The sequence below is a fragment of the Macaca nemestrina genome, chromosome 2 (genome assembly GCF_043159975.1).
Source record: "Macaca nemestrina isolate mMacNem1 chromosome 2, mMacNem.hap1, whole genome shotgun sequence".
Taxonomy (NCBI): Eukaryota; Metazoa; Chordata; class Mammalia; order Primates; family Cercopithecidae; genus Macaca; species Macaca nemestrina.
In genome coordinates, this window is record NC_092126.1 from 120,883,605 (window position 1) to 120,904,496 (window position 20,892).

General features: G+C 36.5%; 1 protein-coding gene across 7 annotated transcripts in view; it reads right to left on the reverse strand.

The window, feature by feature from the left end:
* Positions 1–20,892, reverse strand: part of LOC105482662 (dynein axonemal heavy chain 12) — a 234,841-nt gene that overhangs the window by 54,082 nt on the left and 159,867 nt on the right. For all 7 annotated transcript variants that reach the window (XR_011620106.1, XM_011742885.3, XM_011742883.3 and 4 more), the window contains 6 exons: positions 20,005–20,152; positions 19,559–19,704; positions 11,983–12,197; positions 10,675–10,867; positions 7,554–7,746; positions 958–1,130 (listed from right to left, as the gene is read on the reverse strand). Coding sequence is in view for 6 of the 7 variants with exons in the window: in XM_011742885.3 (XP_011741187.2) it covers positions 958–1,130; positions 7,554–7,746; positions 10,675–10,867; positions 11,983–12,197; positions 19,559–19,704; positions 20,005–20,152 (1,068 nt within the window). In the remaining variant the exon portion in view is untranslated. The remainder of the gene's footprint in view (positions 1–957; positions 1,131–7,553; positions 7,747–10,674; positions 10,868–11,982; positions 12,198–19,558; positions 19,705–20,004; positions 20,153–20,892) is intronic.

Here is a 20,892-nt window from a genome sequence, read left to right on the forward strand (position 1 = left end):
TCAGCACTTATGGAGACTGAGTCAGGCAGATTTCTTGAGTCCAGGAGTTCGAGACCAGCCTAGGCAACATGGTGAAACCCCATCTCTACAAAAAAATTCAAAAATTAGCCAGACATAGTGGTGTGCACCTGTACTCTGAAGGCTGAGGTGGGTGGATCACCTGAGCCCGGGAGGTTGAGGCTGCAGTGAGCTGTGATTGTGCCACTGCACTCTAGCCTGGGTGACAGAGTGACACTTGTCTCAAAAATAAATTAATTAATTAAATTAAATAAAGAAAAAAGAAATGTGGGACTGAAGCCTTTTAGAGACCTCAAGGTTGGAGAAAGATACACTAGAGTTGCGAGGAAAAACAAATCATGCGCCTGCCTCACTGAAATATTTAAAAGAGACAAGAAAAAAAACTAGAGTTTATCCCTTCATGCCTAAATCTTGAGTAGGAGTGAAACAACAACTTAAAATAGAAGATTTTTATTATCTTTCATATGTCTTTTTTTCTTTCACTTTTCCACTTTTTTATATTTTTAGTTTTTGAGACAGTCTCACTCTGTTGCCCAGGCTGGAGAGCAGGGGTGCCATATTGGCTCATTGCAACATCCACCTCCTGAGTTGAAGCGATTCTCCTGCCTCAGCCTCCTGAGTAGCTGGGATTACAGGCACCTGCCACCATGCTTGGCTAATTTATGTATTTTTAGTAGATATGGGGTTTCACCATGTTGGCCAGGCTGGTCTTGAACTCCTGACCTCAAGTGATTTGCCTGCCTCAGCTTCCCAAAGTGCTGAGATTACAGGTGTGAGCCACTGCACCTGGCCATTTTTTCAAATTTTTAATGTTCTGTAATGAATATACATTATGTAAGTTTTTTTAAAAAGTTACTTTTTAAATGGAATTACTTTTTAAATGGAAAGGGCTGTGAAAATCCAACCTTGGGAAGATGAATAAAGTGAGAGAATGTTTACCTGTCATGAATAGAGTTGATATAAAGGTTGACAAACCAGGTAAGAGAGTACTGATACATGGGATCAATATTAGCCAGGTCTGCAATGCTAAAGAATAATACCGATGAGTGTTTGGCGATGGGTCTATAGCCTTCTCGAGACTCTGCTATTTTGAGTTCTGTCTTTTCTGCAATCTAAGAGAAGAACAGAAAAAGCAAGATTAAGAAATAGGAAGAGTATTTTAATTATGTACTTTTCATATAATAAAGTTTATATATTTTTTTAAAATCTCAATTCAATAACATTATATGAATTTAAATATGGTTTACAAGAGAGGGCTTTATCATACTGAAAGCCAGAAATAAAGAAAACAAAAGGGGATGAAGGAAAGAACTAGGGATAGAGGAAAGGGGAAGGAGAGAGAGGAGGAACGAGAGAGGAAAAAAGAAAAAATAAGTTTAAACTTTAGATTAACAGTTTGATCAGCTACCAACCATCTCTTTCTTGAGACATACCAAATAAGAAAACTTTGCTTATTCTTTGACTGACTGATCAGTGTCTACCATAGTCATTCACCTTCTTTTAACAGGTCAGAGATAAAGAGGGAGAGAGGGATGGAGAGCAAGTTTACATGTTTGTATACTTACGGTGTTAACTCATGTACTGGAACCCTGCACAGTCTGGCAAAGTAGGTATTCAAAACTATTTGTTGATTGATGGTTTCATACCCAAGGATGCTTTTTCAACTAGCTTCTCATATGTTTAATTTTCTAACTTAACAGGGCTGTAGATATTCAACCCCCAAGGAAAAATGTTCTCCAAGATAATAGCTCTCCAACTCAATCTGATAGGTTGATATTCTATAGAAAAAATGTTTCGAGCACTATTCCAACTCACTCTTCCTTCTTTGGTAATGCTATCCACAGACTCTGATGAATGGTACGCCTATGTAGTCATGTTTATATCAAATCCTGTTTGTTGCTAATTTAATCAACAGGCAGGGATAAAACCAGATCCAAGATAAGGTAATCAAAAATTTCCCTAGAGAATTAAGACTTTAAAAGCCTCAGAAACTGAAGTTAGGTGGCATCGGCATTAGGAGTAAAAGGTAGTAGGACTTTTTCTACATGTTGGTTCCTACATGCTAGATAAGTATATGAAGGAAGAGATTAAAAAGTCTTAAAAGAAATTGGTCTTCAGTAGAGGGAAGCACAGAATGACCACACAGCCCCGGAAGTAGAGGAAGAGATAGAGAGCACAGAAACTTAAGGTCTTCCATTCATCCTTGAGGTCTGGATGTATATCCTATAATTGGGAAAATAAATTATTCCCTTGTATCTTTCTTATTTTAGCTAATTCAAGTGGGTTCCTGTTACTTGCAAACAAACTTTCCCCAAAATTATACTGTATAACCACAAATGAACTAAAAATAAGTTTGGAATCTCAGTCCTAACTATAAATAAGTAAAACAAAGTTATTGACAATGGGAATTAATGACATCTTATCTAAGAAAGCATAATTTTAGTATTCTCATTTAAACCTTTTGCTATTTAAACTTTGACTTTCAATTCAAATGCCATTTTGCAACTAACAGCAATAGCAAGCAGAAACAAACAGCAGATATAATTTTTATTTATTTTTATTTTTTCAAGAGGGAGTCTTGCTCTGTCATCCAGGCTGGAGTGCAGTGGCACGATCTCAGCTCACTACAACCTCCACCTTCTGGGTTCAAGCAATTCTCCTGCCTCAGCCTCCCAAGTAGCTGAGATTATAGGCATCCACCACCACACCTGGCTAATTTTTGTATTTTAGTAGAGATGCGGTTTCACCATGTTGGTCAGGCTAATCTCGAACTCTTGACCTCAGGTGATCCACCTGCTTTGGCCTCCCAAAGTGCTGGGATTACAGGCATGAGCCATTGCACCGGGCCATAATTTTTAAACATTAAATAATAACTTAATTCATATTCCATGGTTTGATCTATGTATACTTAAAAACAGTGTTTGCTAAACTTGAATCTTTAGCATGAAATGCTAGGCTTAAGAAATATAAATACATTTTAAATATCATTTACCATTAATGGCCTAAAATCAAAGAACAAGATATTTTCTAAGAAATAAATACTGTGAGTTGGGCGCAGGGGCTCACGCCTGTAATCCCAGCATTTTGGGAGGCTGAGGTGGGCAGATCACCTGAGGTCCAGAGTTTGAGACCAGCCTGACCAACATGGAGAAACCCCGTCTCTACTAAAAATACAACATTAGCCGGGCGTGGTGGCGCATGCCTGTAATCCCAGTTACTCCAGAGGCTGAGGCAGGAGAATGGCTTGAACCCAGGAGGCGGAGGTTGCTATGAGCTGAGATCGTGCCATTGCACTGACTCTGGGCAACAAGAGCAAAACTCCACCTCAAAAGAAAGAAAGAAAGGAGAGAGAGAAGGAAGGAAGGAAGGAAGGAAGGAAGGAAGGAAGGAAGGAAGGAAGGAAGGAAGGAAGGAAGGAAGGAAGGAAGGAGGGAGGGAGGGAGGGAGGGAGGGAGGGAGGGAGGGAGGGAGGGAGGGGGGAGGGAGGGAAGGAAAGAAAGAAAGGAAAACACTGTGAGTATATGTTAAGATGTTAAAAGAGGGCAACTCATTACTTGTAAAACTTTTCTGGTCTGTGATATTTATATATATAATACTTTCCAAAAATAAAAAAGACTAAACTTCAGTCAGGAAATCATTGGAGTAGCAGTAGGGGTAAACTTTGAAATCTCTAGAATAAACTCGTAAGGTTTTGTTTGTGTTTGTGTAATCTTGCGGGTTTACAGAAAAGGCAAAAGCAGATTTTGACTATGTTGGAGAGCCTTCCCTGCAGATGTTTTTTCTTACATTAGGTGGGTGGAGAAAGGTAGACTAGAAGTCAGGGTCAAATATGGAGTATGTTTTAGCTCAAACCATATAATGAATTTAAAACTGTGTTTGCAATGATCAATGGGATCCAGTCAGAAAGGTACTATAATTTATTATATTTTTCTCATTGTAAGATAAAGTACTTGAACAAATAAATAATTATATCGCCCTTTCTCTTCGAGTCTTAACAGGAAATAAGGCAATAAATGCTCCCTATCCTCTTTACCCTTTGAAAAACTAGTTTGGTGAGGGAGCAAGAAGTAGCTTGTTCTGCTCTGATGGACAGGTATTGGGAAAGAAGACATGATAGAATATCTCAGCCATGGTCCCAGACTGGGGGCTGCCACAGAATATTACTCTAAGACCCTACTCCTTTGGCTCCCCCAAGATGAAAAACCCAAAACAAAACAAAACACCAAATAGTACAAGTGACCAGAAAGAATGATTACCATCACATTCATGCAAAATAAATCTATCCAAAAGGGAAGGGTGCCTAGACCTTTAGAAAGTCCTCTGTCCAGCCGGGCACGGTGGCTCACGCCTGTAATCCCAGCATTTTGAGAGGCCAAGGCAGGGGGATCACCTGAGGTTGGCAGTTCAAGACCAACCTGACCAACACAGAGAAACCCGTCTCTACTAAAAATACAAAATTAGCCGGGTGTGGTGGCGCATGCCTGTAATCCCAGCTACTCGGGAGGCTGAGGCAAAAGAATTGCTTGAACCCTGGAGGCGGAGGTTGTGATGAGCCAAGATGGCGCCATTATACTATAGCCTGGGCAACAAGAGCGAAACTGTCTCAACAACGACAACAACAACAACAACAAAAAAGTCCTCTGTCTCAGAGCAAGAGTGCATTGTGGGGTGGGAAGCAGTGGAGAGATGCTGAGTAATTAGTGCAATCTCTGTTTAGGTTTCTTTTTATTTTTTAATTACCCTAAAGTGAAGGAGCACGTAACTCATTTGGTGGGCCAAGGAAAACCAAAAGGCCTGAAGATCAATAACATTAGCTTACAGAAGTCATTCTGTAATACCATTTAATTGTGTAAACTTGGGCCTCAGCCAACCTTTCTGGGCCCTAGTTTTCTCAACTATGAAGTACAAAAAATAACTGCTTGCTAATGCCTTTTTTGTTTATAACATTGTATTATTTTATAAAAAGAGAAGTAGTATAAAAATATCATTCAGGGCCGGGCATAGTGGCTCATGCCTGTAATCCCTGCACTTTGGGAGGCCGAGGCGAGTAGATCACCTGAGATCAGGAGTTCAAGACCAACCTGGCCAACATAATGAAACCCTATCTCTACTAAAAATACAAAAAAATTAGCCCGGCGTGGTGGCGGGCACCTGTAATCCCAGCTACTCAGGAGGCCTGAGGCAGGAGAATTACTTGAACCCAGAGGTGGAGGTTGGAGTATGCTGAGATCATGCCATTGCACTCCAGCCTGGACAACAAGAGCAAAACTCTGTCTCCAAAAAAAAAAAAAAAAATATATATATATATATATATATATATACACACACACACACACACACACACACACAAATATATATATATACACACAATATATATATATACACATTATATATATACACTCTCTCTCTCTCTCTCTCTACCTCATTCAGCTCTGTTAGGTGATTTGCAATAAATCCATTATTGGCTGTAGACTACTTGCTCTCTTCCTCCACCTGCCACCCTCAACTCTCATACCTGTCTTCCTGACAAATGACAAGATAATGATGGAATTAATGTCTAAGAATCTCTATTTATTCCTAGAATCCCTTATTGTTCAATCAACTAACAACTACCTCCACCAAGAACTCTAATCAGAAACAGAGGTAAGACAAACTCTCAAATTCAGTTTTCCAGAGAAGAGTCAATTAAAATCTGAATGAACCCAAGTTGCCTGCTTTATCTATCCAATAATAATACCTATCTGATACTTCTAATAATACTTTACCTATCCAATAATAATACCTATCTGATACTTCTAATAATACCTTACCTGTGCAATAATAATACCTTTCCAATTCTTTTTTTTAAATTATACTTTAAGTTTTAGGGTACATGTGCAGGTTTGTTACATATGTATACATGTGCCATGTTGGTGTGCTGCACCCATTAACTTGTCATTTACATTAGGTATATCTCCTAATGCTATCCCTCCCCTCTCCCCCCACCCCACGACAGGCCCCGGTGTGTGATGTTCCCCATCCTGTGTCCAAGTGTTCTCATTGTTCAATTCCCACCTATGAGTGAGAACATGCAGTGTTTGGTTTTCTGTCCTGGCCATAGTTTGCTCAGAATGATGGTTTCCAGCTTCATGTATGTCCCTGCAAAGGACATGAACTCATCCTTTTTTATGGCTGCATAGTATTCCGTGGTGTATATGTAGCACATTTTCTTAATCCAGTCTATCATTGATGGATATTTGGGTTGGTTCCAAGTCTTTGCTATTGTGAATAGTGCTGAAATAAATATACGTGTGCATGTGTCTTTATAGCAGCATGATTTATAATCCTTTGGGTATATACCCAGTAATGGGATGGCTGGGTCAAATGGTATTTCTAGTTCTAGATCCTTGAGGAATCCCCACACTGTCTTCCACAATGGTTGAACTAGTTTACAGTCCCACCAACAGTGTAAAAGCGTTCCTATTTCTCCAGCATCTGTTGTTTCCTGACTTTTTAATGATTGCCATTCTAACTGGTGTGTGATGGTATCTCATTGTAGTTTTGATTTGCATTTCTCTGATGGCCAGTGATGATGAGCATTTTTTTCATGTGTCTGCTGGCTGCATAAATGTCTTCTTTTGAGAAGTGTCTGTTCATATCCTTTGCCCACTTTTTGATGGGATTGTTTGATTTTTTCTTGTAAATTTAAGTTATTTGTAGATTCTGGATATTAGCCCTTTGTCAGATGGGTAGTTTGCAAAAATTTTCTCCCATTCTGTAGATTGCCTGTTCACTCTGATGGTAGTTTCTTTTGCTGTGCAGAAGCTCTTTAGTTTAGTTAGATCCCATTTGTCAGTTTTGGCTTTTGTTGCCATTGCTTTTGGTGTTTTAGTCATGAAGTCCTTGCCCATACCTATGTCCTGAATGTTATTGCCTAGGTTTTCTTCTAGGGTTTTTATGGTTTTAGGCCAAACATTTAAGTCTTTAATCCATCTTAAATTAATTTTTGCATAAGGTGTAAGGAAGGAATCCAGTTTCAACAGACTTAAAGACCAACGGAACAGAATAGAGCCCTCAGAAATAACACCACACATCTACAACCATCTGATCTTCGACAAAAACAAGAAATGGGGAAAGGATTTCCTATTTAATAAATGGTGCTGGGAAAACTGGCTAGCTATACGTAGAAAGCTGAAACTGGATACCTATCCAATACTTCTAATAATACCTTACCTATCCAATAATACCTATCCGATACTTCTAATAATACCTTCCTTACCTATCCAATAATAATAAATATATTTTAAAACATTCATTCTAAATTTATTTCTTCTGTGTATAGATACCATATAGATCAGACCAGGTTTTAAATAATTTAACAGTAAGATATTCTCTTAAGAGTTTAAATTTATGTTTTGGTATTTTATCATTTTCTTTTTCCTTTCCAGCAAGGCTACTCCAGCACCTTCCCTGGGGGCTGGAAGAAAATCGGAATCTTAAGATTTCTTAAGAATCTTAAGATTTAAATCAAAAGATTTCCAGGATTCTTTTTTCACCTGCTGTTTCTTTGTTATCTCATTGGACATCATTTTGGCAGAGTCTAAGACTTTAATTGCACTTTCATCTTCTAAAATGTTTCCTTCTGATGATGATAATGTTTCTAAAATTTTTTTCTCTATGTCTTTCAGCTGTTTCTTGTTAGCTGCAGACTGAAGAATAAGGGCATTTCGTTCCTCTTCTAATTCTGGTCTAAAAAGATAGAAACATTTAGTCCAAATTTGTAGTATTTTATCTAAATTTACATTTAAGTGTTACATATCTCAAATTTGTAGACATCTAACACAAACTAAGGTGATTAACTGCTTTATTTTAAGGGAAAAATACTTTCACACACATAACTATTTGAGAAGTTCAAGCAAAAAAAGCATTAATTGTATGCATGTAAAATGTGGCAATAACATGTGCCACAGTAAGTCTAAGAATACATTAGACTTATCCATACGGCATAGCTGGTATGCAAAAGTAAGAACTGGAGAAGAAATTCAAAGTATGAACTTCTTATTTATTTCTTGATTTTGTCACCACTAAGTCTCATTTTCATCATATTTTCTATAGTAGCAAACATTGAAAGGATGACTGGTCATAAAACTGACTCTTTAAGTGAAAGACAAAATTGGCATTTATGTCGAAACACTTATGTCAAACAAAAATGGGATGAAACTTCAAAATAACACAGTCTACCATGGAATAGAATATGTTATGACATGGTTCTGCATTGGACACTCTACAAGTGGGATTTAAATATTGGAAGAAACACTTCATAGTTAAATATTTTCACTTTTAATTCGATTTCATTTACTAGACCACTTGATGTTACATTTAGATTCAAGTGAGATCAGATTTCCTTCCAGAAGCAATTCTTTACTAGTAGCCCTCCCAGGTACCATAGTGTTTTTCCTCATTTTAAAAAAATAATACATATTTGTGGTTTTACATTTAAGTCTTTAATCCTTATTATAGGCACAGGCAAAGATTTCACAACAAAAACATCAAAAGCAATTGCAACAAAAACGCAAATTGACAAATCGGATCTAATTAAACTAAGGAGCTTCTGCACAGCAAAATAAACTATCAGAATGTACAGACAACCTACAGAATGGGAGAAAATGTTTGCAATCAATCCACCTGACAAAGGTCTAATATCCAGAATCTACAAAGAACATAAACAAGTTTACAAGAAAAAACAAACAACCCCATTAAAAAGTGGGCAAAGGACCCTTCTCAAAAGAAGATATTTATGTGGCCAACAAACATATGAAAACAAGCTCAACATCACTGATCATTACAGAACTGTAAATCAAAACCAAAATGCGATACCATCTTATGCCAGTCAGAATGGTGATTACTAAAAAGTCAAGAAACAACAGATGCTGGTGAGGCTGCAGAGAAACAGAAACACTTTTACACTGTAGATGGGAATGTAAATTAGTTTAACCATTGTGGAAGACAGTATGACGATTCCTCAAAGACCTAGAACCAGATATACCATTTGACACAGCAATCCCATTACTGGGTATATACCAAAGGAATAGAAATCATTCTATTATAAAGGTACATGCACGTGTATGTTTACTGCAGTGCTATTCACAATAGCAAAGACATGGAATCAACCTAAGTGCTCATCAACTATAGACTGGATAAAGAAAATGTGGTACATATACACCATGGAATACTATGCAGCCATAAAAAGGAACAAGATCATGTCCTTTGCAGAGACATGGATGGAGCTGGAAGCCATTATCAGCAGCAAACTAACACAAAAACAGAAAACCAGACACTGCATGTTCTCACTTATAAGCGGGAGCTGAAAAAGATGAACACATAGACACAGGGTAGGGAACAACACACACTGGGGCCTGTCAGGGTGGGTAGGAGGAGTGAGAGCATCAGGAAAAATAGCTAATGCATGCTGGGCTTACTACCAAGGTGATGGGTTAAGTGCAGCAAATCACCATGGCACACATTTACCTATGTAAGAAACCTGCACATCCTGCACATGTACCCTGGAACTTAAAATAAAAATAGTACATATATAGAGTATAAAGAAAACGATAAAAATTACCCATAATCTTACCACCAGAGAGAATTACTTTAACATTGAAGTGTATTCCTTCCCAATCTTTTTTTAATTCTTTTTATATATGTAGATAAACATCTTTTTTTAAACAAAATATTACATATTCTGGATATAGTTTTATATGCTGCTTTTTCCCTCTTTTGCTAAGCATTTTCTTATTAATATCCTGTGTATATGTATATAAATGAATGTATTTCTATTTACAGTCACAGCATAGATTCCTAGGGGTGAAATTTCTGGCTCATTCAGATGCAAGTCAGAAGTCATGGTGTCAGAGGAATTTGAACCACAGCAACTCCATCTTGAGTAGGGGGTGGGTAAAATGAGATTAAAACCTACTGGACTGCATTCCCAAATAGTTGGGCCTTCTAAGTCACAGGATGAGATAGGATGTCAACACAAGAAACAGGTCATAAAGACCTTGCTGATAAAACAGATTACAGTAAAGAAGCTGGCTAAATCCCACCAAAACCAAGACGGCCACAAAAGTGACCTCTGCTCATCCTCACTGCTACACCCCACCAGTGCCATAACAGTTTACAAATGCTGCGACAACATCAAAAAGTTACCCTCTATGGTCTAAAAAAGGGAAGCATAAATAATCCACCCCTTGTTTAGCATATAACCAAGAAATAACCATAAAAATGGACGACTAGCAGCCCTCGGGCTGCTCTATGGAGGAGCCATTCTTTTATTCCTTTACTTTCTTAATAAACTTGCTTTCACTTTACTCTGTGGACTCGCCCTGAATTCTTTCTTGCACAAGATCCAAGAACCCTTTCGTGGGGTCTGGATCGGGATCCCTTTCCTGTAACAATGGCATGTAACCTGAACCCAACTGCCCATACTAAAAGCCCAATATAACACAGTTGGCTTATAACTTACTTGTTACAGATGGCTATTTTAGAGGATTATGTGATTATTTATAGTAACAAAGTATAAAATTTGACAAAGTTTTAAAAGATTCACAAAACAAAAATATTAATGGCCTACAAATGTTCCTTTTTAAACCGTCTAGAAGCATCTAAGAAAATACATACCTCTCCTTTGCAACAACAATACCTAGTAATTGATCTTCAAGTCCTTCTGGAGTTATCATGAAATTGAGCAAAGACACTTTTGTAGCCAGCTCTGGCATATAGTGTGGATTTCTTAGTTTTGTGGTGATATAAAATTTGAAATCAAAGGAATACTCAATAATGACCTCACCAAGTCTGATGCAATCAATGCCACCTATAGTTCAGAAAACAAATGCATAACAAGTGAGCTAGTTACATAGCCCCTCACACTATGTACTTCTCTGGCCTTGCCTAGGTTAAAAATAAATGGTCCTAAAGTAATTTAAAATAGAAAACAAGGCCAGGCTCGGTGGCTCACACCTATAATTCCAATACTTTTTGGGAGGCCAAGGCAGGTGGATCACTGGAGGTAAGGAGTTCAACACCAGCCTGGCCAACATGGTGAAACCCCATCTCTACTAAAAATACTAAAAAAATTACCTGGGTGTCGTGGTGGCACACACCTGTAATCCCAGCTACTTTGGAGGCTGAGGAACAAGAATCACTTGAACCCAGGAGGCAGTGAGCTGAGACTGCACCACTATACTACATCCTGGGCAACAGAGCAAAACTCTGTCTCAAAATGATAATAACAATATATAGAAAACAGGAGAGGCAAAAGTCACAGACACAGCAACAAGTAAGCAGTTATACAGCAGGACTCTTTATGGGTTAATATAGGACATTTTCTTTGGTTGTCATAGAGCTTTGTAAATCAAGATTTCTCTTGAGCTTTCTTCCTCCATCAATTTTCAATTATGATTCTAAAATATATGTAAATGACTAAAGTTCTTAAAGGTAATAGCACTTGGCAGAGACAAATTTTTATAAACAGAAAGATATTAGGTGGACAATGTTTACCTAAACTCAACTCAGGCCCACATTCACAATCACTATTCATGGTGGCTAATTCCTATAATCCCAGCACTTTGGGAGGCTGAGGGAGGAGGATCACTTGAGGCCAGGGGTTTGACACCACCACTATTCATAACAATAGACTTTTTGTGGTCAAGGGTCACAGGATAAAGGAATTTCAAGCTGGCTTCAACTTCTTTATGTTCTCTGACAGTCTAGATAACAGTGGTTAAGGCAATGAAGAGAGGGCAAGGTATATATCTGGCTAAGGTTCATTCCTGATAGCTTGTTCCAAATTTCCTTTCACTCATAACAATGAACCAGAAGTTCTGCATTATTAACATTATTATTAAATTTATGTAGTAGGCTTCTTTCATGCCTCCAAGATAATTCAATCATCTTCAGTTCTACAGATTAATAGAAATTGCTTTATACCTTGTTTAAAAGTTTGTCTAAGTAGTAAAGGCTCCAAAGATGGATCCAGTTCTTCACCAACATTTTCTAATAGAAGTGGAGTTCCAAACTGAATACAGTTTTCCAACGTTCTCATATAGTCTGAATCTGATAGCTTAATAACACTAAGCTGATTTTCTTTTTCAGAGTTTTTGATCCACTTATTGGCTTGACCCTGGGGGTCAATCATTAAAGGCCTAGAATATAATAAGAAAAATTCTGAGAGGAAGACATAAACGTTGAGATTTCTTTAGAATTATATAAATAATAAATATCACCATCAATCTGTACAAAGTATTTCATATACATTATCAGGATTACTCTTCACAAAAGTCCTATGAGAAAAAAGTGAAAAGGAGTTTTTTTTTCTTTTTCTTATTTATTTTTCAAATGAAGAAATTCAGTCTCAGGAAGTACTCTGCTCAAGGTTCCAAGGTTCCAAAACTAGTTCAGTGTTAGAAGTAGTAGGACCTTGTGAATCTCTGAGCTCTGCTCTTCCCAATATAATATGCTGTCTTCATGGTAACTTTAATACATGACATCTGTTAACATAATATGAAAGTAATACTATAAAATATTTGATAAACATTTAAAACAAGAGATCCACTAGCATATAAGGGATTTCCTCAGATTATAAGTAGAATTACAAATTATGTCCAAGTTTAGGGTGGTATATATCCGAGATCTATTTAGGAGTTTCTTCTGAGTTAGCACAGTAAAGACTGTGTTCAAGAATACATGATTCATGGTTCAGATGTGTAATATATGATGTGCTTTTTGCTCTTCCTCATGGATGATGCTCGCTGTCCTAGGTTTCTCTTGTATTCAGTACGGTACATTAAATTTTCTTTTAAAAATATAGCCCAGAGGCCGGGCACGGTGGCTCAGGCCTGTAATGCCAGTGCTTTGGGAGGCCAAGGCGGGCAGATCACCTGATGTCAGGAGTTCAAGACCAGCTTGGCCAACATGGTGAAAGCCTGTCTCTACTAAAAAAAATAAATAAATAAATACAAAAATTACCCGGGTGCGGTGGTGGGTGCCTGTAATCCCAGCTATAGGGGAGGCTGAGGCAGGAGAATCGCTTAAACCCGGGAGATGGAGGTTGCAGTGAGCTGAGATCGCACCACTGCACTCCAGCCTGGGCAACAAAGAATGAAACTCCATTAAAAAAAATATATATACACATATATAATTTTATTTAATTATATATAAAAGATTATATATATTTAATATTTATATATATTTAAATAGATATATATACATATCACAGAAAAGGGAGTTTTTGTCCCATGTCACGTCAGCTTTCCCATTCTCTTTCTATTCCAACAGATTCTAGGGCTAGAGCTAAAATCCCCTTTCCCTATAAGCTCTTTAATTTACTCTCAAATAACTGTGTTCTTTTAGTTTCTGTCTTTCCCCAAAGACTAAACTAGACGACTGGACGTTTTCTTTCTTGGCTCTAATTGTGCTGAAATCCTACTTAAAGTACAAAAAGGTCCAGACGGTGCTTAAAATCTACTTTTCCTACCACAGCAAAGAAAGCAAAGGCATTCTGCAAACAAAGTTATTTTTTCATAGACGTTACCTAGTAATTACACTAGTAGATGCTTTTGGTACCTTTCAAGGCCCTGTTTAAAGAGACATTATTTTCTTCCTTTCATGTCCTTATTATTGGAAAAATACAGTATGTGTTCATTCCCTCACAAAATGCAACAACACCTATAAATTAACATTCTAATGTTAATAAACATCCTTGGTAATGCCTAAATAAATGTTCTTGGTTACCCAATAATTAGAGATTCTTGTCTACTCTGAAAGAAATCTGACTCCTATTTAATATAACCTTATGTGAATACTGGAAAATTGGATTGTTGTGTCCATCATAGAAATAAGGCCAGGCCATGGAATTTGCATTCTAAGTATACCTTACTCTAGGTATGAAAATAATACTAGCCTACATTTGAGATCTTTGAGCAGTTTGAAGAAAGCAGCATTATCCATCTACGTTTCTGACAGAGGTGGTAATTTGCAGGAAAATAAGCTTTGCTGTTAAGTAGCCAGAGCAATGTATAAACACTAAAAAAGGAACACACTATTTTGCATTTTATTTTTTGTCTCCTACCTCCACCTAGGAGACACAGTAAGCGTTTTCATCACGGTTGAAACATGGCAAAATCAGAACTTAAGATATAGACTAGAGTGAGATATTCAAAGATAATTACAAAAAACTAACATTTCTTGAGCACTTATGTGCTAAGTGCTTTCTCACAACATTTCTATGAAGTAGGAGTTATTTTCATTCACAGATGGGGAAACCAAGGCACTGAGAGGTCAAATATGTTACCAAACTCTCAAGACAGAAAGTGAGGAAGTTTGAACCCAAATGCCCTCACTCCAGAGTCTGAACTGCTCTCAACCATTGCACAATATTATAAACAGACAAACTGCTAGAAACTATAAAGAGCAAGCACAATGATTAATTATCAACTACAGTCACAACAGCATGACTGGCTAAAAATCCTTCTTCCTCCTAGTGCTGATGGATAAAATATGACATTATTTTAAATGCACAGGTTAGTTGAGGCATGCATTTAAAAGACACATACATGCATTCACACATATCTAATACATAGGTACAGAAAAACACAGGTGCCAAAACAGATAAAACTAAAATCCAGAATAGTAAGTTTGTGAGCTAAACTGACAGCTGGACTTGGGAAGAGTGTCAGTCTGATAATCTAGAGGCTCACTGGGTCCATACGTTGGGGGAGGCTGGAACTGAGACCTTTGTATTAAGCTGAAACTCACAAAAGGCTTAAAGAAGTCACTGATAGAAAAAATTTCAACCCTATGCATAAAGAGACAAGAAGGAAATGTTTTGATTCCCATCTCATATCTGGCTAGGAAAAAGTGTCCCCTCAAAATGTGAATGTGTAGCTGTGGGTCTATATCTCATACAGGTTTAGGATATAAATTTATACCATCTACATGACTGAGGAAACTCCAAGCTGGAAAATTAACAGTTTGTGGCCAGTAATACTCCAAAGAATCCCAGAAGAAGTAAAGGCAAAACACACACTGCAGCTGAAAGTAGATTTGAAAGTTTACCCCTATTGCCACTCCAGTGGTTCCCTAACTGAAGTTTAGCCTTTTTTATTCTTGGAAAGCATTATATATATATATATATCTCAAAGATCAGAAAAATTTTAATGAAATGTCTTCTTTTAACATCTTAACATACACTCACAGTATTTGTTTCTTAGAAAATGGCTTGTTCTTTGATTTTAGGCTATTAATGGCAAATTAAAAATGTATTTGTATTTCTTAAGTGTAGCATTTCATACTAAAAATCGCTGAATTGTACAATTTAAAAGGGTAAATTTTATGGTACATGAATTATATATCAATACAGCTGTTCAAAATGATGGGAGGTGGGGGCACTATACTCACCTGTAGTTCCAGCTACATCAGGAAGCTGAGCCCAGGAGGTCAAGGCTGCAGTGGGCCATGATTGCACTACTACACTCCAGCCTAGGTGACAAACTGAGACCCCGATCTCAAAACACACATACACACACAAACACATGTGCATACACACCTGGACACATCAAACTGCTGAAAACTAAAGAGAGAAAAACTGGAAATTTTCCAGAGGAAAAAAAGGTATATTATATAAAGAGGAACTAAAGTAAGACTTAGAGTAGACTTCTCATCAGACTATGCAGGTCAGAAGCAATGTAGTGACATCGTGAAAGAAAAAACAATAAGCCCCAAAACAGAAGCAAAAAACAACTGTCAACCCAAAATTCTAAACTCAGCCAAAAAAAAAAAAAATCTTTCAAAATGAAGATGAAATAAAGACTTTTTTCAAGGTTGGTTAATAGATACAGAAATACAGTTATGTAGAAGGCATAAGATCTAGCATTTGATAGTGCAGTAGGGTAACTATAGTTAACAATAGTTTATTGTATAGTTCAAAACTGCTAGAAAAGAAGAATTAGAATATTCTCAACATAAAGAAAATATAAATGTTTGAAGTGATGAATACCCCACTATCCTGACTTGATCACTGTACATGGAATAAATGTATTAAAATATCACATATATCCCTGAAATAGGTACAACTATTACATACCAATTTTTTTAAAGATTGTTTTTTTAGACCAGAAAAAGAAAAAAGCTGAATTCATTGCCAGTAGACCTGTTCACATGAAGTGTTAAAGGACATTCTTCAGGCAGAAGAAATGTGAAACCAAACAGAAACTAAGAAATTAAGAGGTCCCAAAATGGGAAAAAGATGAAGGTAAACATAAGACTTTTTTTCTTATATTTAATCACTCTAAAAGATAAATTATTGTCTAAAGTAAAAATAAAGAGAATCTATTATAGAATTTATGGCATACGAAAAAGTGAAATATGTAACAGCACAAAAGACAGACAAGAGATAGAATTATACTGTTGAAAGATACACTATATATAATAGCATAAAATTATTTGAAGATATTCAGTAATAAACTAGAAATGGATGATATTATAAACACTAGCACGAACACTAAAAATAAGGAGCATTTAACCAATAAGCCAATGTGGACATAAAATGGAATCATAAAAAAAATTCAGCTAATCCAAATCCAAGTAGAAAAAGAAGAAAAAAAGGAACAAAGAACAAAGGAGACAAATAAAAAAGAACAAGGTGGTAGATTTAAATCTAAGTGTATCAATAATTCCATTAAATGTAAATGATCTAAATACTGGGATTAAAAGTAGAAAGAAAAACAAAGCATTTTAAAAGCAGTTCACAAGTCCTCACTAAAGTTAGAAAGACTAAAGGGACAAAGCAGTGAGGAAATAATGGATAACTCAACAAATAGTGCTGGAGTAAATGGCTATCATTATAAAAATAAATAAAATTACCTTTTGTCATGTCCAAAAATGCAAAAGAAGGAAGCAAACATTTGAGTCCTAATTGTAAAACGTAAGCTACTTTTCCAGGTCATGACTCTTCTTCTGAGAGCTACACTCTGGGTCTTCAATACTCATGGTTGTTACTCTGGCTTGGGCCCCACAGCTATAAGTTACTAAACCTAAGATGAATGTTTGTCTCAAGCTAGACCAATCAGATGTTTTTCACAGGAATTAGAATTTGGACTCAGTGGTTATAGTTAATCTATACTACTCAACTGATTTTTTTTTTTTTTGAGACAGAGTCTTGCTCTGTCACCCAGGCTGGAGTGCAGTGGCGCAGTCTTGCCTAACTGCAACCTCTGCCTCCCAGGTTCAAGCGATTCTCCCGCCTCAGCCTCCTGAGTAGCTGGAATTACAGGCGCATGCCACCATGCCTGGCTAATTTTTTTTTTTTTTTTTTTTTGTATTTTCAGTAGAGATAGGGTTTCTTCATATTGACCAGGCTGGTCTTGAACTCCCTACCTTGTGATCTGCCCGCCTCAGCCTCCCAAAGTGGTGGGATTACAGGGATGAGCCACCGTGCCCAGGCCACAACAGCATTTTCTAAACTGCAATTTAAATAATCTGAATGGTCACAAAACACATGGAAATGGGTTCTAAAACAGAATTAACAGACTCAAGGGTCTAATATTCTGTTAAACAGAATGATCCCTGCTCTACCACAGAACACGTTTTTTATAACTAAAACATATTCTTTTTCAGATTATATTAAATTTTGCTTATTGCTTAGAAGTTTCAACTTAATTATCTTCGCTCTCAAGTAAAGTTTTGAGTGTAAACTCAATATATGATTATATACATTCTTATTTTATTAAAACAATACTGCCAATATAAACAGGAGTTAGTTGTTTTGAAGTTTCCAGAAAGATTTGCAGAGAATATAAAACAAACAATAACTCAAACTTTCAGGATGTTACATTTTCTTATATCTTTAATTTATCTCATCTCAAAGAAGACCAAAATTTCCATTATGGTTTTAAAGGCAGTGAGTGTGATATCCTATTCCACAATTCACTCCAGCATAGTAATTAAGAGCAAGGATTTGAAAATCAGATTGCCTGGATTCAAATTCTGACTCTATCACTTATTCGCTGTCTTTACTAATTTAAAATTACTAAATCATTCTGGGCTTCAATTTCCTCATCTATAAAATGGGATAATAATAATACCTAACTCACAGGACATTGTGAAGATGTTGGGCACTTAGAATAAATAGTACCTGATAAATCTAAGAGCTCCATAGTATCTATCACAGTATATTTGAGATACAGTCCCATGAAAAGACTTTTAAAATTAGATGACACTGTCACTACATAACCATTATAGAAAACTATTTCTCGGCCGGGCGCGGTGGCTCAAGCCTGTAATCCCAGCACTTTGGGAGGCCGAGATGGGCGGATCACGAGGTCAGGAGATCGAGACCATCCTGGCTAACACAGTGAAACCCCGTCTCTACTAAAAAATACAAAAAATTAGCCGGGCGAGGTGGTGGGCGCCTGTAGTCCCAGCTACTCGGGAGGCTGAGGCAGGAGAATGGCGTGAACCCAGGAGGCGGAGCTTGCAGTGAGCTGAGATCCGGCCACTGCACTCCAGCCTGGGCGACAGAGTGAAACTCCGTCTCAAAAAAAAAAAAAAAAAAAAAAAAAGAAAACTATTTCTCAAAGGAAAGTAATTTTCCAAGTTTTTCAAAGTGATATGAATAAGAGGATAACAATAAAGACATTTGAAAAGTTTTTATAGTTATCAGACTATCAATGATAGCAAATAAAAAAGGTACCCATGAAATTGCATAAATTATCAAGTTATAATATCTTGAAGATGGATAGCAATACCTAGTTAAAATAAGTACATTGTATAGACAGAAACTAGAAATAGCCCAGATGTCCATCAATAGAATACATCAACAGTGATACATTCATAAAATGGAACTCAGCAACAAAAAATAGGAACAGAGTACCAATGTATGCAATAACATGGATAGATCTCAGAAAAAAATATGCCAAAAGAAGCCTTACCCAATAACATATACATTATGATTCCTTTATATGAAATTCTAGAAGTAATCCATACAAAAATAACCTAGGCAAAACTAACCCATGGTGGGAAATAATCAGAACAATGATTTCTTGGGGTGGGATGAGGGTAGGGATATACGAAAGGAACATAAGGAGACTTCCCTGGTGGTAGTCATGTTCTATATCTTGATAGAGATTTGGGTTACACTAGTTTATATCTTCATTAGAACTCACTGAATGGTATGGTTTTGTGTATTTCATGTATGTAAATTTTACCTCAAAAGAATAAAAACATAAGCAAATAGTGAACTTTAGTTGATGATATGCATGCTGAAGTATCTGGAAGGAAGTATACCTATGTCTGCCATTTACATGGAAATGCATTTTAAAAGATGGGTTGATGGAGTGATAGAGGGAAGGACAGGTACATGATAAAGCAAAAATACTAAAGTGTTAACTGCAGAATCTAGGAGGTGGTAGTTACATTGGTGCTTATGATAAAATTCTTTCAACTTTTCTATATGTTTGAAATTTTTCAAATAAAACAACGGAAAAAATAAACAGTTTATATTTCTTACCAACGCCTTGAGTTGTTAACGATCACTCCATTATCTATGGAAAACCTATCTGTTGGTAATCCAGCAATATTCCAAGCTCTAATTTGTACTGGATCACCCAGGGTTTTACTCAACAAGAACTCCTCTGAACATGGGATTTTTTTCTTCTGTAAGAAATAAACAAAAATCTGTTTTCTTTCATCTTGTTAATTGAAATATTTTTTAAATTAAAATATCAGTTTAATTGTCACTAGGTAGTATTTAATAACGCTAAGGAACGGAAAGAAAAGAAATTAAAAGTTGAACTGTGGAACTATTTTACTGATGAAACAAGAAGCAAAAAAAGAAAGACCCCATGTTTTCAGTTATTTCTTCTTTTTGTCCTTGTTATCATCCTTTCCCCCAAAATATCCCAAAACATACTTTGGATGTTCTAAAACAAGACTTAAAAAATATAAAACCATTACCTTGCACAACATGCTCCAATCTTTTGTACATGTTTCTCGAAAGCCAGAAGTGAAAGCACCAAGGTAAGCTATGACTCCTGCTGATACCAAGACATCGCCAGTTAAATTTTCATATGTTATCTGAAGGTCATCTGCAGCTTGGGCCCATCTGTGCCATCAACCAAAGGCAAAATCGATTTACAACAGAGAATGATGGGAGACAGTAATTGAAAGGGCAAGGGCTTCCAGTCCAACTGTGTAACAAAAAGCTATAAAATGTGGGACACCTGCTTATCTGTAAAATGAGGTTGGAACCCTTCTAGCTCTTATGTGCTATAACATGTATCTATGTTATGTGAATGACAATCTTCCTTTCATTATTAGAATATTAGACATTTCTTACAGGACTTGGCCCTTCACAAAAAGCAAAAAATAAACCAAAAAACAAAACAAAACAAAAACCCAAAACACCAACATTTTGCCTAATAATTTTCTCTTGGATGAGTTGGTCTAGTGGATGTGCTATTTGTTTTAGTATTTATTGTTAGACTGTAAAACACAGGAACATTTGCAATTCATTGCCAAAAATTACATTTAAGCTGTATAGAAGCTGACATACTAAGAATGGTATTTTTTCCATTTAATGAAACCCATACAATAAAAAAGTGTATTCCAAAACTATCTAATCTGTACTACAAAGTCTTGTCAAACTTTATCGTGCTATTCATTCAACAAATAGAATAAATGAAATAGCTGGCTGTCCAATCCAAGTAAATACATTAGAATAAAGCTTACTGGCTTTGTTAGATCGAGCCAGTTATATCTTCGTTAACATAAAATTTAACCAATGAACCATGCATTCACTACTCCCTCCAAACATTGTATTACAAAAAATTTTAAACATACATA